Source organism: Kogia breviceps, chromosome 7, assembly GCF_026419965.1.
Source record: "Kogia breviceps isolate mKogBre1 chromosome 7, mKogBre1 haplotype 1, whole genome shotgun sequence".
NCBI classification, from domain to species: Eukaryota; Metazoa; Chordata; class Mammalia; order Artiodactyla; family Physeteridae; genus Kogia; species Kogia breviceps.
In genome coordinates, this window is record NC_081316.1 from 63213433 (window position 1) to 63228999 (window position 15567).

Genomic DNA, 15567 nt, shown 5'->3' on the forward strand with positions numbered 1-15567 from the left:
TTTAATAAACATAACCTTTAAGGTTGCTTCTAGCTCTAAAACTCTTTTATTTGTGGCTCATTGGTCTGAGATCCATCTCCCAGATTACACAGCACTTAAGTGCCTGAATTCTCATTTATAAAATGATCACCTATTATGTGATAGGTTTTTTGAGTGCCCAAGATCAACGGCAGGTAAGGTCATTGCTCTTGATCTCACAGTTCAGTGAGGAATCAGAACACGTAAACAAAGATTGATAATACAGTTTCAGGTAAACATAGGCAATGATACCAGCCAGAGAAAAGGGCAATCAATGCTTTCTTCTGTGAGGTAGCATGAACAAAAGCCAAGTTGTTAAGGATCCATCATGTCAGGCGAAAGAACTTGGACTCTGTGCTGGAGCTAAGGAAGTATTTTCTTTAATTTTTATTTTTTTAAACATGTTTATTGGAGTATAATTGCTTTACTATGGTATGTTAGTTTCTGCTTTATAAATGAATCAGCTATACATTTACATATGTCCCCATATCTCCTCCCTCTTGCATCTCACTCCCACCCTCCCTATCCCACCCCCTAGGTTGTCACAAAGCACTGAGCTGATCTCCCTGTGCTATGTGGCTGCTTCCCACTAGCTATGTATTTTACATTTGGTAGTATATATAAGCCCATGCCACTCTCTCACTTCATCCCAGCTTACCCTTCGCCCTCCCCATGTCCTCAAGTCCATTCTCTACGTCTGCGACTTTATTCCTGGACTGCCCCTAGGTTCTTCAGAACCTTTTTTTTTTTTTTTTTTAGATTCCATATATATGTGTTAGCATACGGTATTTGTTTTTCTCTTTCTGACTTACTTCAGTCTGTATGACAGACTGTAGGTCTGTTCACCTCACTACAAATAACTCAATTTCGTTTCCTTTTATGGCTGAGTAATATTCCATTGTATATATGTGCCACAACTTCTTTATCCATTCATCTGTCGATGGACACTTAGGTTGCTTCCATGTCCTGGCTATTGTAAATAGAGCTGCAATGAACATTTTGGCACATGACTGTTTTTGAATTATGGTTTTCTCAGGGTATATGCCCAGTAGTGGGATTGCTGGGTCGTATGGTAGTTCTATTTTTAGTTTTTTAAGGAGCCTCTATACTGTTCTCCATAGTGGCTGTATCAATTTATATTTCCACCAACAGTGCAAGAGTGTTCCCTTTTCATCACACCCTCTCCAGCATTTATTGTTTGTAGATTTTTTGATGATTGCCATTCTGATTGGTGTGAGGTGATACCTCACTGTAGTTTTGATTTGCATTTCTCTAATGATTAGTGATGTTGAGCATTCTTTTTTTGTTTGGCAACTGCCAAATTGTTTATTGGCAATCTGTATATCTTCTTTGGAGAAATGTCTATTTAGGTCTTCTGCCCATTTTTGGATTGGGTAGTGTGTTTTTTTGATATTGAGCTGCATGAGCTGCTTGTAAATTTGGAGATTAATCCTTTGTCAGTTGCTTCATTTGCAAATATTTTCTCCCATTCTGAGGGTTGTCTTTTGGTCTTGTTTATGGTTTCCTTTGCTGTGCAAAAGCTTTTAAGTTTCATTAGGTCCCATTTGTTTATTTTTGTTTTTATTTCCATTTCTCTAGGAGGTGTGTCAAAAAGGATCTTGCTGTGATTTATGTCATAGAGTGTTCTGCCTGTTTTCCTCTTGGAGTTTTATAGTGTCTGGCCTTACATTTAGGTCTTTAATCCATTTGCAGTTTATTTTTGTAAATGGTGTTAGGGAGTGTTCTAATTTCATTCTTTTACATGTAGCTAGCTGTCCAGTTTTCCCAGCACCACTTATTGAATAGGCTGTCTTTTCTCCACTGTATATTCTTGCCTCCTTTATCGAAAATAAGGTGACCATATGTGCATGGGTTTATTTCTGGGCTTTCTATCCTGATCCATTGATCTATATTTCTGTTTTTGTGCCAGTACCATACTGTATTGATTACTGTAGCTTTGTAGTATAGTCTGAGGTTAGGGAGACTGATTCCTCCAGCTCCGTTTTTCTTTCTCAAGATAGCTTTGGCTATTTGGGGTCTTTTATGTTTCCATACAAATTGTGTAATTTTTTGTTCTAGTTCTCTGAAAAATGCCATTGGTAGTTTGATAGGAATTGCATTGAATCTGTAGATTGCTTTGGGTAGTATAGTCATTTTCACGATGTTGAATCTTCCAATCAAAAAACATGGTATGGGCTTCCCTGGTGGCACAGTGGTAGAGAATCTGCCTGACGATGCAGGGGACATGGGTTCGTGCCCCGGTCTGGGAAGATCCCACGTGCCGCGGAGCGGCTGGGCCCGTGAGCCATGGCCGCTGAGCCTGCGCGTCTGGAGCCTGTGCTCCGCAACGGGAGAGGCCACAACAGTGAGAGGCCCGCGTACCACAAAAAAAAAAAAAAAAAAAAAACATGGTATATATCTCCATCTGTTTGTATCATCTTTAATTTCTTTCATCAGTGTCTTATAGTTTTCTGCATACAGGTCTTTTGTCCCTTTAGGTAGGTTTATTCCTAGGCATTTTATTCTTTTCTTGAAATGGTAAATGGGAGTGTTTCCTTAATTTCTCTTTCAGATTTTTCATCATTAGTGTATAGGAATGCAAGAGATTTCTGTGCATTAATTTTGTATCCTGCTACTATACCAAATTCATTGTTTAGCTCTAGTAGTTTTCTGTTAGCATCTTTAGGATTCTCTATGTATAGTATCATGTCATCTGCAAACAGTGACGGCTTTACTTCTTCTTTTCTGATTTGGATTCCTTTTATTTCTTTTTCTTCTCTGATTGCTGTGGCTAAAACTTTCAAAACTATATTGAATAATAGTGGTGAGAGTGGACAACCTTGTCTTGTTCTTGATTTTGGTGGAAATGGTTTCAGTTTTTCACCATTGAGAACGATGTTGACTGTTGGTTTGTCATATATGGCCTTTATTATGTTGAGGTAAGTTCCCTCTATGCCTACTTTTGGATGGTTTTTATCATAAATGACTGTTGAATTTTGTCGAAAGCTTTTTCTGCATCTATTGAGATGATCATATGGTTTTTATCCTTCAATTTGTTAATGTGGTGTATCACATTGATTGATTTGCGTATATTGAAGAATCATTGCATTCCTGGGGTAAAACACACTTGATCATGGTGTATGATCCTTTTGATGTGCTGTTAGATTCTGTTTGCTAGTATTTTGTTGAGGATTTTTGAATCTATGTTCATCAGTGATACTGGCCTGTAGTTTTCTTTCTTTGTGACATCTTTGTCTGGTTTTGGTGTCAGGGTGATGGTGGTCTCATAGAAAGAGTTTGGGAGTGTTCATCCCTCTGCTATATTTTGGAAGAGTTTGAGAAGGATAGGTGTTAGCTCTTCTCTAAATTTTTGAGAGAATTCGCCTGTGAAGCCATCTGGTCCTGGGGTTTTGTTTGTTGGAAGATTTTTAAGCAGAGTCTCACTTTCAGTGCTTGTGATTGGTCAGTTTATATTTTCTGTTTCTTCCTGGTTCAGTCTTGGAAGGTTGTGCTTTTCTAAGAATTTGTCCATTTCTTCCAGATTGTCCATTTTATTGGCATAGAGTTGCTTGTAGTAATCTCTCATGATCTTTTGTATTTCTGCAGTGTCAGTTGTTACTTCTCCTTTTCCATTACTAATTCTGTTGATTTGAGTCTTCTCCCTTTTTTTCTTTCTGAGTCTGGCTAATGGTTTATCAATTTTGTTTATCATCTCAAAGAACCAGCTTTCTTTTTTAAACATCTTTATTGGAGTATAATTGCTTTACAATGTTGTGTTAGTTTCTGCTTTATAACAAAGTAAACCAGTTATAGATATATGTATGTTCCCATATCTCTTCCCTCATGCATCTCCCTCCCTCCCACCCTCCCTATCCCACCCCTCTAGGTGGTCACAAACCACCGAGCTGATCTCCCTGTGCTATGCAGCTGCTTCCCACTAGCTATCTATTCTATGTTTGGTAGTGTATATATGTCCATGCCACTCTCTCACTTTGTCACAGCTTACCCTTCCCCCTCCCTGTATCCTCAAGTCCATTTTCTAGTAGGTCTGTGTCTTTATTCCTTTCTTACCCCTAGGTTCTTCATGACATTTTTTTTCTTAGATTCCATATATATGTGTTAGCATACAGTATTTGTTTTTCTCTTTCTGACTTACTTCACTCTGTATGAAAGACTCTGGTTCCATCCACCTCACTACAAATAACTCAATTTTGTTTCTTTTTATGGCTGAGTAATATTCCATTGTATATATGTGCCACATCTTCCTTATCCATTCATCCAATGATGGACACTTAGGTTTCTTCCATCTCCTGGCTATTGTAAATAGTGCTGCAATGAACATTTTGGTACATGACTCTCAAAGAACCAGCTTTTAGTTTCATTGATCTTTGCTATTGTTTCCTTCATTCTATTTCATTTATTTCTGATCTGATCTTTATGATTTCTTTCCTTCTGCTAACGTTGGGGGTCTTTTGTTCTTCTTTCTCTAATTGCTTTACGTGTAAGGTTAGGTTGTTTATTTGAGATGTTTCTTGTTTCTTGAGGTAGGATTGTATTGCTATAAACTTCCCTCTTAGAACTGCTTTTGCTGCATCCCATAGATTTTGGATCATCGTGTTTTCATTGTCATTTGTTTTTCAGTATTTTTTGATTTCCTCTATGATTTCTTCAGTGACCTCTTGGTTATTTAGTAGTGTATTGTTTAGCCTCCATGTGTTTGTATTTTTTACAGATTTTTTTTCTTGTAATTGATATCTAGTCTCATAGCATTGTGGTTGGAAAAGATATTTGATATGATTTCAGTCTTCTTAAATTTACCAAGGCTTGATTTGTGGCCCAAGATATGATCTATCCTGAATATGTTCCATGAGCACTTGTGAAGAAAGTGTATTCTGTCATTTTTGGATGGAATGTCCTATAAATATCAATTAAGTCCATCTTGTGTAATGTGTCATTTAAAGCTTGTGTTTCTTTATTTTTGTTTTGGATGATTTGTCCATTGGTGAAAGTGGGGTGTTAAGGTCCCCTACTATGATTGTGTTACTGACAGTTTCCCCTTTTATGGCTGTTACCATTTGCCTTATATATTGAGGTGCTCCTATGTTGGTTACATAAATATTTATAATTGTTATATCTTCTTCTTGTATTGATCCCTTCTTCATTATGTAGTGTCCTTCCTTGTCATTTGTAATAGTCTTTATTTCAAAGTCTATTTTGTCTGATATGAGAATTGCTACTCCAGCTTTCTCTTGATTTCCATTTGCATGGAATATCTTCTTCTATCCCCTCACTTGCAGTCTGTATGTGTCCCTAGGTCTGAAGTGGGTCTCTTGTAGACAGCATATATATGGGTCTTGTTTTTGTATCCATTCAGCTAGTCTTTGTCTTTTGGTTGGAGCATTTAATCCGTTTACATTTACGGTAATTATCGATATATGTTCTTTTACCATTTTCTTAATTGTTTTGGGTTTGTTAGTGTAGGTCTTTTCCTTCTCTTGTGTTTCCTGCCTAGAGAAGTTCATTTAGCAATTGTTGTAAAGCTGGTTTGGTGGTGCTGAATTCTCTTAGCTTTTGGTTTTCTGTAAAGGTTTTAATTTCTCTATCGAATCTGAATGAGATCCTTGCTGGGTAGAATAATCTTGGTTGTAGGTTTTTCCATTTCATCACTTTAAATATGTCCTGCCATTCCCTTCTGACTTGCAGATTTTCTGCTGAAAGATCAGCTGTTAACCTTATGAACATTCCCTTGTATGTTATTTGTTGTTTTTCCCTTGCTGCTTTTACTATTTTCTCTTTGTATTTAATTTTTGATAGTTTGATTAACATGTGTTTTGGCGTGTTTCTCCTTGCATTTATCCTGTATGGGACTCTCTGTGCTTCCTGGACTTGACTGATTATTTCCTTTTCCGTATTAGGGGAGTTTTCAACTATAATCTCTTGAAAGACTTTCTCAGACCCTTTCTTTTTTTCTTCTTCATCTGGGACCTCTATAATTCAAATGTTGGTGCATTTAATGTTGTCCCAGAGGTCTCTGAGACTATCTTCAATTGCTTTCATTCTTTTTTCTGTATTCTGCTCTATGGTCATTATTTCCACTATTTTATCTTGCAGGTCACTTATCCGTTCTTCTGCCTCAGTTATTGTGCTATTGATTCCTTCTAGAAAATTTTGTTATTGTTTTGTTGTTGTTGTTGTTTTTTGTGGTACGCAGGCCTGTCACTGCTGTGGCCTCTCCCATTGTGGAGCGCAGGCTCAGCGACCATGGCTTTCTGGCCAGCCGCTCCACAGCATGCGGGATCCTCCCGGACTGGGGCAGGAACCCATGTCCCCCGCATCGGCAGGCACACTCTCAACCACTGCGACACCAGGGAAGCCCTAGAAAATTTTTAATTTCATTTATTTTGTTGTTCATCATTGTTTGTTTGCTCTTTAGTTCTTCTAGTCCTTGTTAAACGTTTCTTGTATTTTCTCCATTCTATTTCCAAGATTTTGGATCATCTTTACTATCATTACTCTGAATATTTTTTCAGGTAGACTGCCTATTTCCTCTTCATTTGTTTGTTCTGGTGGATTTTTACCTTGCTCCTTCATCTGTTGTGTGTTTCTCTGTCTTCTCATTTTGCTTAACTTACTGTGTTTGGGGTCTCCTTTTTGCAGGCTGCAGGTTCGTAGTTCCCATTGTTTTTGGTGTCTACCTGCAGTGGGTAAGTTTGGTTCAGTGGGTTTTGTAGGCTTCCTGGTGGAGCGGACTGGTGCCTGTGTTCTGGTGGATGAGGCTGGATCTTCTCTTTCTGATGGGCAGGACCCAATCCAGTGGTGTGTTTGGGGTGTCTGTGACCTTATTATGATTTTAGGCAGCCTCTCTGCTAATGGGTAGGGTTGTGTTCCTGTCTTGCTAGTTGTTTGGCATAGGGTGTCCAGCACTGTAGCTTGCTGTTTGTTGAGTGGAGCTGGGTCTTAGCGTTGAGATGGAGATCTCTGGCAGAGCTTTTGCCGTTTGATATTATATGGAGCCAGGAGGTCTCTGGTAGACCAGTGTCCTGAACTCAGCTCTCCCACCTCAGAGCCACAGGCCTGACACCCGGTGTGAGCATCAAGACCCTGTCAGGCACACGGGAAAAAGAGAAAAAAGAAAAAAATATATATATCGTTGCTCCCAAAGTTCACCGCCTCAATTTTGGGATGATTTTTTTTGTCTATTGAGGTGTTCCATAGATGCAGGGTACATCAAACTGATTGTGGAGATTTAATCCGCTGCTCCTGAGGCTGCTGGGAGAAATTTCCCTTTCTCTTCTTTGTTCTCACAGTTCCTTGGGTTCAACTTTGGATTTGGCCCTGCCTCTGCATGTAGGTCACCTGAGGGTGTTTGTTCTTTGCTCAGACAGGTCGGGGTTAAAGGAGCAGCTGATTAGGGGGCTCTGGCTCACTCAGGCCCGGGGGGAGCGAGAGGTATGGAATGTGGGGCGAGCCTGCGGCGTCACAGGCCAGAATGACGTTGCCACAGCCTGAGGCATGCCGTGTTTTCTCTTGGGGAAATTGTCCCTGGATCATGGGACCCTGGCAATGACGGGCTGCAGAGGCTCCCTGGAGGGGAGGTGTGGATAGTGACCTATGCTTGCACACAGGCTTGTTGGTGCCTGCAACAGCAGCCTTAGTGTTTCATGCCCATCTCTGGTGTCCGTGCTGATAGCCGTGGCTTGCATCTGTCTCTGCAGTTCGTTTAGGTGGTGCTCTGAATCCCCTCTCCTCGCCCACCCCGAAGCAAAGGTCTCTTTCCTCTTCAGCAGCTCCACACTTTTTCCCCGACTCCCTCCCGGCTAGCTGTGGCACACTTGCCCCTTCAGGCTGTGTTCACTCAGCCAACCCCAGTCCTCTCCCTGGGATGTGACCTCCGAAGCCTGAGCCTCAGCGCCCAGCCCCCACCCATCCCGGCAGGTGAGCAGACAAGCCTCTCGGGCTGGTGAGTGCTGGTCGGCACCCATCCTCCGTGCGGGAATCTCTCTGCTTTGCCCTCTGCATCCCTGTTGCTGTGCTCTCCTCCATGGCTCCAAAGCTCCCCCCCACCCACCCCCGTTTCCGCCAGTGAAGGGGCTTCCTAGTGTGTGGAAACTTTTCCTCCTTCACAGCTCCCTCCCAGAGGTGCAGGTCCCATCCCTATTCTTTTGTGTCTGTTTTTTCCTTTTTCTTTTGTCCTGCCCACGTACGTGGGGAATTTCTTGCCTTTTGGGAAGTCTGAGGTCTTCTGCCAGCGTTCAGTAGGTGTTCTGTAGGAGTTGTTCCACATGTAGATGTATGTCTAATGTATTTGTGGGGAGGAAGGTGATATCCATGTGTTACTCCTCTGCCATCTTGAAGGTCTCCTAAGGAAGTATTTTAAATCGGAAGTATTTTAAGTGAGATAGTTAGATGTGTATTTTAGTCTAAACTACCATCTTAGAAAGATTCCTCTGGAAATTGGGTCAGTGTATTGGGGTGAATTCATATGTTTACCTCTCCTGCTATACTAAATTTCTTAATTTCAGAAAAGATACATAAAAAATGAATTCAAAACAGTGCTTTAAAATAAAAACAGGACGTTATTAAACCATTGTTGGGAATTCATGGAAGGTAGAAAGCAGATACGATCAGATTGATTGGAGCAGCCGAAAGCACAGCTGCTGTATGTATGTGGAAGACAAATATCCTAGAAAGATAAGAGTAGCTCAAGAGAAAATGGTCTGAGAGAATATATATAAAAAACAGGAAGGAGTCTTGGGTCATCTTCAAGATTAAATTAAATTCTGTAAGTGAAATAGCAGGGGCAGTGTCCATGTTACAGTGAGCAAAAGGTACCAGAAGGTTGATCCTAAGCTTAAACCAGATACTTTTCTAAAGAAAGTAAACTGCCTACTTGAGGAAAATGCCTGGTGTGGGTACAGGGAGAGAAGAGAGAGAAGCAGAGCAGAACTGGAGTTAACTACAGATCTCTACAACAGGTATAAAGTAGAGGAAAAAGGAGAAGTAGCTCTGAAGTGGAAGAAAATACATTAAACTTTTGCATCCCAAGGATAAATTTCTGATGCTTTTGATAACTGGGAGGAGAGGTATACATACCATACATACCATACATACTCTTCCATGGCAGCTCACCCTAAAGTGATGCTTGCCAGTTACCACATCTGTATAACTCATGTACAGACTGCATCAGACCTCCTATTCAGAGGAGGGGACAGCAGAGAAATAGACTTACACAACTACAGAGGAAACTCATGCCAGTCTCATACACTAATTGATATGGTTTTTCACTGATAAATATGAGGGGAGAGCCAAGGATCTCTAGACATTTGAGAGAAACAAAGCGTTAAAGAGAAGGACCAAGAAAAAGAAATCAAACTGACCCCAGAGGAAATTGATAATTCAGGAAAGAAAGTTTTAAAAAATCTAATATATTGAGAGGTTCTATAGATGTTGCATCCACAAAAACACACTGCAGGTAGATCAATCAGAAGATAAAAAAAGAATTCTTAGAAATTAAAAATATAGTTGAAGAAACAAATTCCCAAGGTTTAAAAATGCACATAAGAGTGGATTATTGATATAAAATATAAAAACACATGGAAAATATGAGAATAAGGGACACAGAAGATTATTCAAGGAGATTCAGGAAGAATTAGAGGATTAGAAGATTAAGACTATTGTCTTTGAAATTTCTGTATTGGAGTTCTCTGTGCAATGCTTCTTCATTTTTAGTTGGCTTCCCAGTTTGGTGGAGTCCATCTTCCAGTAGCTTTGAGAAAGTAAATATTTAATATCTTTCAGGTCTCAAAATGGAGCACCTCTATTCTTTTCTACCATTTGATTGATATTTGGCTGAATGTGGAATTCTGGGTTGAAAATAATTTTCCACCAGTATTTGGAAAACATTCCCTTTTGTCATCTAGCTTTCAGCATTGGCTATTCAAGTTCAAAGCCTATTTATTCCTGCATCTTTGCATCTGACCTATTTTTTATTTTTCACTTGGGAAGTTTGTAGCATCTTTGTTGTCACCACTGCTGTGAAATTTCATAATTACATCCCTATATTCACCTACTTAATTTGTGAGGAGCTTTGTGGACTCTTTCAACCTGGACTCAAGGCTTCAGTTTTAGGAAATTTTCCTGAATTATTTCATTGATGATGTCTTCCCCTCTTTTCTTTGTTTTCTCTTTCTGGAACTCCTGTTTTTTAGACTTCCTGGACTGATTCTCTGTTTTTAAAAATATTTACTCTGTTTTTCCTTGCCTTGATTTTGCAGCATAGATATGTAGATTGGTTTTCAGGTTTGCCTACCATCAGCTTTGGATTCAATCTCCTTGACAGTTACTGCTCATCCATCAGTCATTGCCTCCTTTGCCAATCTTGCCTCCTATCCTGTTCTCTTCAACCTTCAGGTTTAATGCCTTTAAAAGGCCATTCGTTTATTATAGTTCTAGTGAGGTTTTAAGAAATAGATTCCTGTGTTCAATCTGCCCTCTTTGTCAGGCATTCCTGAGGAATTTTCACTTTTAACTCCTTATATATCTATATTATATGAAATGTATAATGAGAACCTACTGGTTTTACATATAATTTAAAAATTTAACTTTTAAAAGGCAGCAGTATTGAGGTGTTATTTACATACCGTAAAATTCATCCATACTGATTGTACGGTTCAATGATTTTATTAAATTTATAGACTTGTGCAACTATCACTAGTCTAGTTTTAGAATATTGCCACCGCCACAAAAGTCCCCTTGTACTCGTTTACTCTTCATTCAAACTCTCATGCCCAACCCTAGGAAACCACTGACCTTTCTGTCTGTATAAATTTACCTTTTCTAGACATTTTATGTAAATGGACTTGTATAACAGGTAGTCTTTTGTGTCTAGCTTCTTTCACTTAAAAGCTTGTGAGGTTCATCCATGTTGTAGCATGTATCAGCACGATTCCTTTTTATGTCTGAGTAATATTCTATTGTATTGATATACTACATTTTTTACATTCATTAGTTGATGGGCATTTGGCTTGTTTCTTCTTTTTGGCTATTCTAAATAATGCTCATACTAACATTCATGTACAAGTTTTGATGTGGATCTATGTTTTCATTTCTATTTGGTATATACCTAGGAGTAGAATTTCTGAGTCATATGGTGACTCTATGTTTAACCTTTTGAGGAACTGCTAGGCTGTGTTCCACAGTGGCTGCACCTTTTTACAGTCCCACCAATGTTAGGAGGCTTCTAATTTCTCTGTATCTTCCCCCACATTTGTTATTGTCTGTCTTTTTAAAAAAATATATTTATTTATTTATTTGACTGCATCAGGTCTTAGTTGCGGCATGGGGATCTTCATTGCCACGTGTGGAATCTTCTTAGTTGCAGCATGCGGGATCTTTTAGTTGCGGCATGTGGAATCTTTAGTTGTGGCATGTGGGATCTAGTTCCCTGACCAGGGATTGAACCCGGGCCCCTTGCATTGGGAGCCTGGAGTCTTAGCCACTGGACCACCAGGGAAGTCCCTATTGTCTGCCTTTTTATTATAGCCATCTCAGTGGATATGAAGTGGTATCTCATTGTGGTTTTGATTTGCGTTTCCTAATAATGATGTTGAGCATCTTTTCATGTGCTTTTTGGCATTTGTTTATCTTCTTTGGAGAAATTTCCTTTCTGTTGTTTATCTCTAATTTAATTCTACTGTGGTTAAAGTATACATTGTGTGTGTTTTCAGTCATTCAAAATTTATTGAGATGTGTTTTATGGCCCAGCGTATGTTCTATCTGAAGAACTATCCATAAGTGGTTAAAAGTAATGTGTGTTCTGTAGAACTTGGGTGGAAAGTTTTGTACATGTCAGTTAGGTTGAGTTGATTGATAGTATTGTTAAAATCTATATCCTTGCTAATTATTGAGACCTCTTTCAGGGCTGTCCAGAAACTTTTACTTTCTGCTTGGCTCTTTTGAAGTTTTTATGTACATGCACAGAGCCAGTCATGTATGACTAGTATGAGGCCTCTCTCTAGTGTCTGCTGTACCTTTGGCCAGAATTTGTTTGCCTTATTCAGGATTGCAACCTCAGGCTAGTAGTGGTTGACACTCTCCTGCTACTACCTCTGGGAGGTCACTTCCACTGATGGCACCCCTGGGCCTGGGCATTGCCCACTGCTTCAGATGAATGTAAGCCCTCTTGGGTCCTGTAGTTACAGCCTACCTCGTCCTGGAAGAACCCCTCCTCTGATGGAGCTAGGGTGGGATTGATGGGAGCAATCCTGGGCCAGAACGTCAGAGATTCCTATGTTTTTACCCAAAGTTCAGCAGTTTTAAAATCATAAGCACTTCTCAGTAGTATAGGTAGGCACCTGGAGGTTTTGGGAGTACACCAAGCATGTCCCCTTTTCTCACAGTCTTTGTATTTCTTCCATCTGCCAGGAATATTCTTTTCCCAGAGGGTCTGATGGCTCATTTTCTCATTTCATTCAGGCCATTAGAGAGGCCTTTCCATGACTACTCTATGTAAAGTAATAATTCCCTACCCTCAACCAATCTCTGCTCTCCTATGTTTATCTTATTACTGCCTGGCAGTTTGGTGATTAATTTTGACTGTATCTTCTTCTCAAATGTAATCCATAAAACCAGGCACTTTATCTAATTTGTTCTTCAGTATAGCCCCAGAGCTTTGAATAGAGCCTGGTACACAGTGAATGAATGGGTGAGTTGAAATCACTTCTTCAAAAAGAGGTTTGTGGTTATTAAACATAATGATAATTTAATTGATTCCTTACATCTTTCTAGCCCCTTGCCATTTACAAAATGCTGTATACTCACATCACTTCATTTCTTCCTCCCAGTGGCCCTGTGAGGTAGGCAGAGAGCTTCTGTCATCACCTCCATTTTATGGATGAAAAACTAGCTTAGAGTGGGACAGCCTTGCCAAAGAACACAGGGATAAGAAATAAAAATCTGGGACCAAAACCTAAATCTCTTGATTCTGGTAGTTGTTAATACTACCACACAAAGCCATCACCTGTGGAAAACAGAATGTGTTGCTAAGAAAGGTGATGAAATCCCCTTCTTTATAGAGTTTTAGGAGGCAACAAACAAGTGTTTATAGTCTACATTAGTCAGCCCTAGGGCCTCTTCACCTGATGATGAAGAGGCTGCTGAGTTAACCTCATTCCCATTTTGGGTTCCTAAGTGGAATATTGGGTTTCCGAGTGGAATATTGGGGAGAAAAGAAATTAGAGCAGAAAAATATCAAAATATGTGCTTTGACAAGGGAAGAACCTCTATTGGATTTTAGAACTGAAAGTGACTTAAGGTCACCCCTCAAATTATACCTGTCCTATTCTTCCACATTCCTCGAGTGATGAAACTTGAGGCCCAGAGGATGGATTCATTGCCTGTGATCACCAAAGCTAGTTGCTTACATATGCCTGTCACTGGCAGTTTTCTATTTATGCCCTGCACTGGAGGCCCTGTTAGAATCTATGAGCTTGCTAGTTTTCTTTATCTTAGTATGTCAGATGTAGTAAAGACCAGGCTCCCAAACAGTAGCTCTAGACTAGCATTTGACTAGACAGTTCCTTCACGTATCCCCTGTCATTCTGACTTCTGACATTCCTCTCTCCAGAGGCCCCAAATGGCAGCAGAAGGGAATTGTCCCTCTGTCTCCTGCATCATATGGTGAGCTGCTTTAGGACATGGGCCATCTTTTTCATTTTTGTACAATTATATCAAAAGCATTCATTACAGTATCTTACTGAGCACAAAGCAGATGCTCTGAAAATATCTGAAACTGTTGAATTATATCAATATATACAAATAATCCCTTGCTTCTCTGGCCCTATACTGTAATCATTTAATCTCTATCAAAAATCTCATGTTTTGGAGCTATTTTGTCTCTTGAATATGTGTTATAAACAGTAATGGGTATGATCTTTTTGCCTGGACCTGCCCTAAAACCTGCCAGTCTTAGCCCAGCTTTGGTACAGTTTACATGGGAAAATCAAGTTGCTGAGATTATAGCATATTTAATTAGTGGTGCTGGTAAGGTTCATTCCAGGACAGGGCAAAAGCTTAGTGAAATCGATAGCATCCAATCTGGGGAAAAACTCATTATGATGAATCTGGCTTTTCTCCACTGTGCAGAACGTGAAGACAGTGTCTGAGACCCCTGCAGTGCTACCAGTTTCAGAAGATGAAGATGATGATGATGATGCTACCCCACCTCCAGTGATTGCTCCACGCCCAGAGCACACAAAATCTGTGAGTCTTTGGGGACATGGGCAGCTTTGTGATTTATTAGAATTTGGAGGGCGAGTGAGGGGTGGGTGCTGAGGCCTAGAGGTTTAATAATCTGGTAGTGGTCCTTAGATTTTGCAGGTGGTGAAATCACTAAATTACCTTGATTGAAAGGTATTTTCTGTATGATTAAAGACAAGAAGTGGTGTATTTATCATTAGTTTGCAGATAGTCCCAAAGTGTCCTAGATAATTGGTCTTTGTACCAACTTAGGCCTAGTTTACTTAGCTTGTTCTTCACATACAGAAAGCTATATAGAATTAATGTTTCTTAGTGCAAGACTAACAAATTAGTCCAGTCTCCTGGGAAGCAACATATTAGCCTGCTATAGATCTTTTCTTCTTTGTTAAATGTGCAGTGTTCAGCCTCTTAGTACATCATTGATGATACTGTAAGACTCAAGAGAATTTATGAAAACATTAGTGCTATTAATATGCTGGACATCAGAAATGCATTTTTTTTTTTTTTTTGCGGTACGCGGGTCTCTCACTGTTGTGGCCTCTCCCGCTGCGGAGCACAGGCTCCGGACGCGCAGGCTCAGCAGCCATGGCTCATGGGCCCAGCTGCTCTGCGGCATGTGGGATCCTCCTGGACCAGAGTACGAACCCGTGTCCCCTGCATCAGCAGGCGGACTCTCAACCACTGTGCCACCAGAGAAGCCCCAGGAGTGCATTTTGATGCTGGATGTTGGCAGTGATTTTTATTTAACTTCTTTTGAGGTTCTTGCATCTCTGAATAGCCAGGTCCCTCTGTCCTCACTTGGCACAATTTGCGTTATCTCTCATCTCATCTCTCATCGGATCTCTCATCAGATGATACTTTACTAGTGTTTCTTTGTTTGGACTTTTTATTATGACAAGAGCTTCATAATGAAAGAATGATCTAGGGCTTAAACTCTGTGATAATACAAAAAAAGATTGTCTCTGGGGCTTCCCTGGTGGCGCAGTGGTTGAAAGTCTGCCTGCTGATGCCGGGGTCCGGGAAGATCCCACATGCCGCGGAGCGGCTGGGCCCGTGAGCCATGGCCGCTGAGCCTGCGCATCCAGAGCCTGTGCTCTGCAACGGGAGAGGCCACAGCAGTGAGAGGCCCGTGTACCGGAAAAAAAAAAAAAAAAAAAAAAAAAAGATTGTTTCTGGATTAGAGAATTCATCGAAGTGTTCAAGCAGATGTTGGTTGACTGACTATAGAGATGCTGTGGAGGAAATTCAGGGGGATTAGATGACCTTTTAGGATTAGAATTTATAAGCAGAATG

At 40.2% G+C, this 15567-nt stretch overlaps 1 protein-coding gene across 4 annotated transcripts in view; it reads left to right on the forward strand.

The window, feature by feature from the left end:
- Positions 1 to 15567, forward strand: part of PAK1 (p21 (RAC1) activated kinase 1) — a 150100-nt gene that overhangs the window by 100644 nt on the left and 33889 nt on the right. For all 4 annotated transcript variants that reach the window (XM_067038432.1, XM_059069512.2, XM_059069514.2 and 1 more), the window contains exon 6: positions 14161 to 14277. In XM_067038432.1, coding sequence (XP_066894533.1) covers positions 14161 to 14277 — 117 coding nt within the window. The remainder of the gene's footprint in view (positions 1 to 14160; positions 14278 to 15567) is intronic.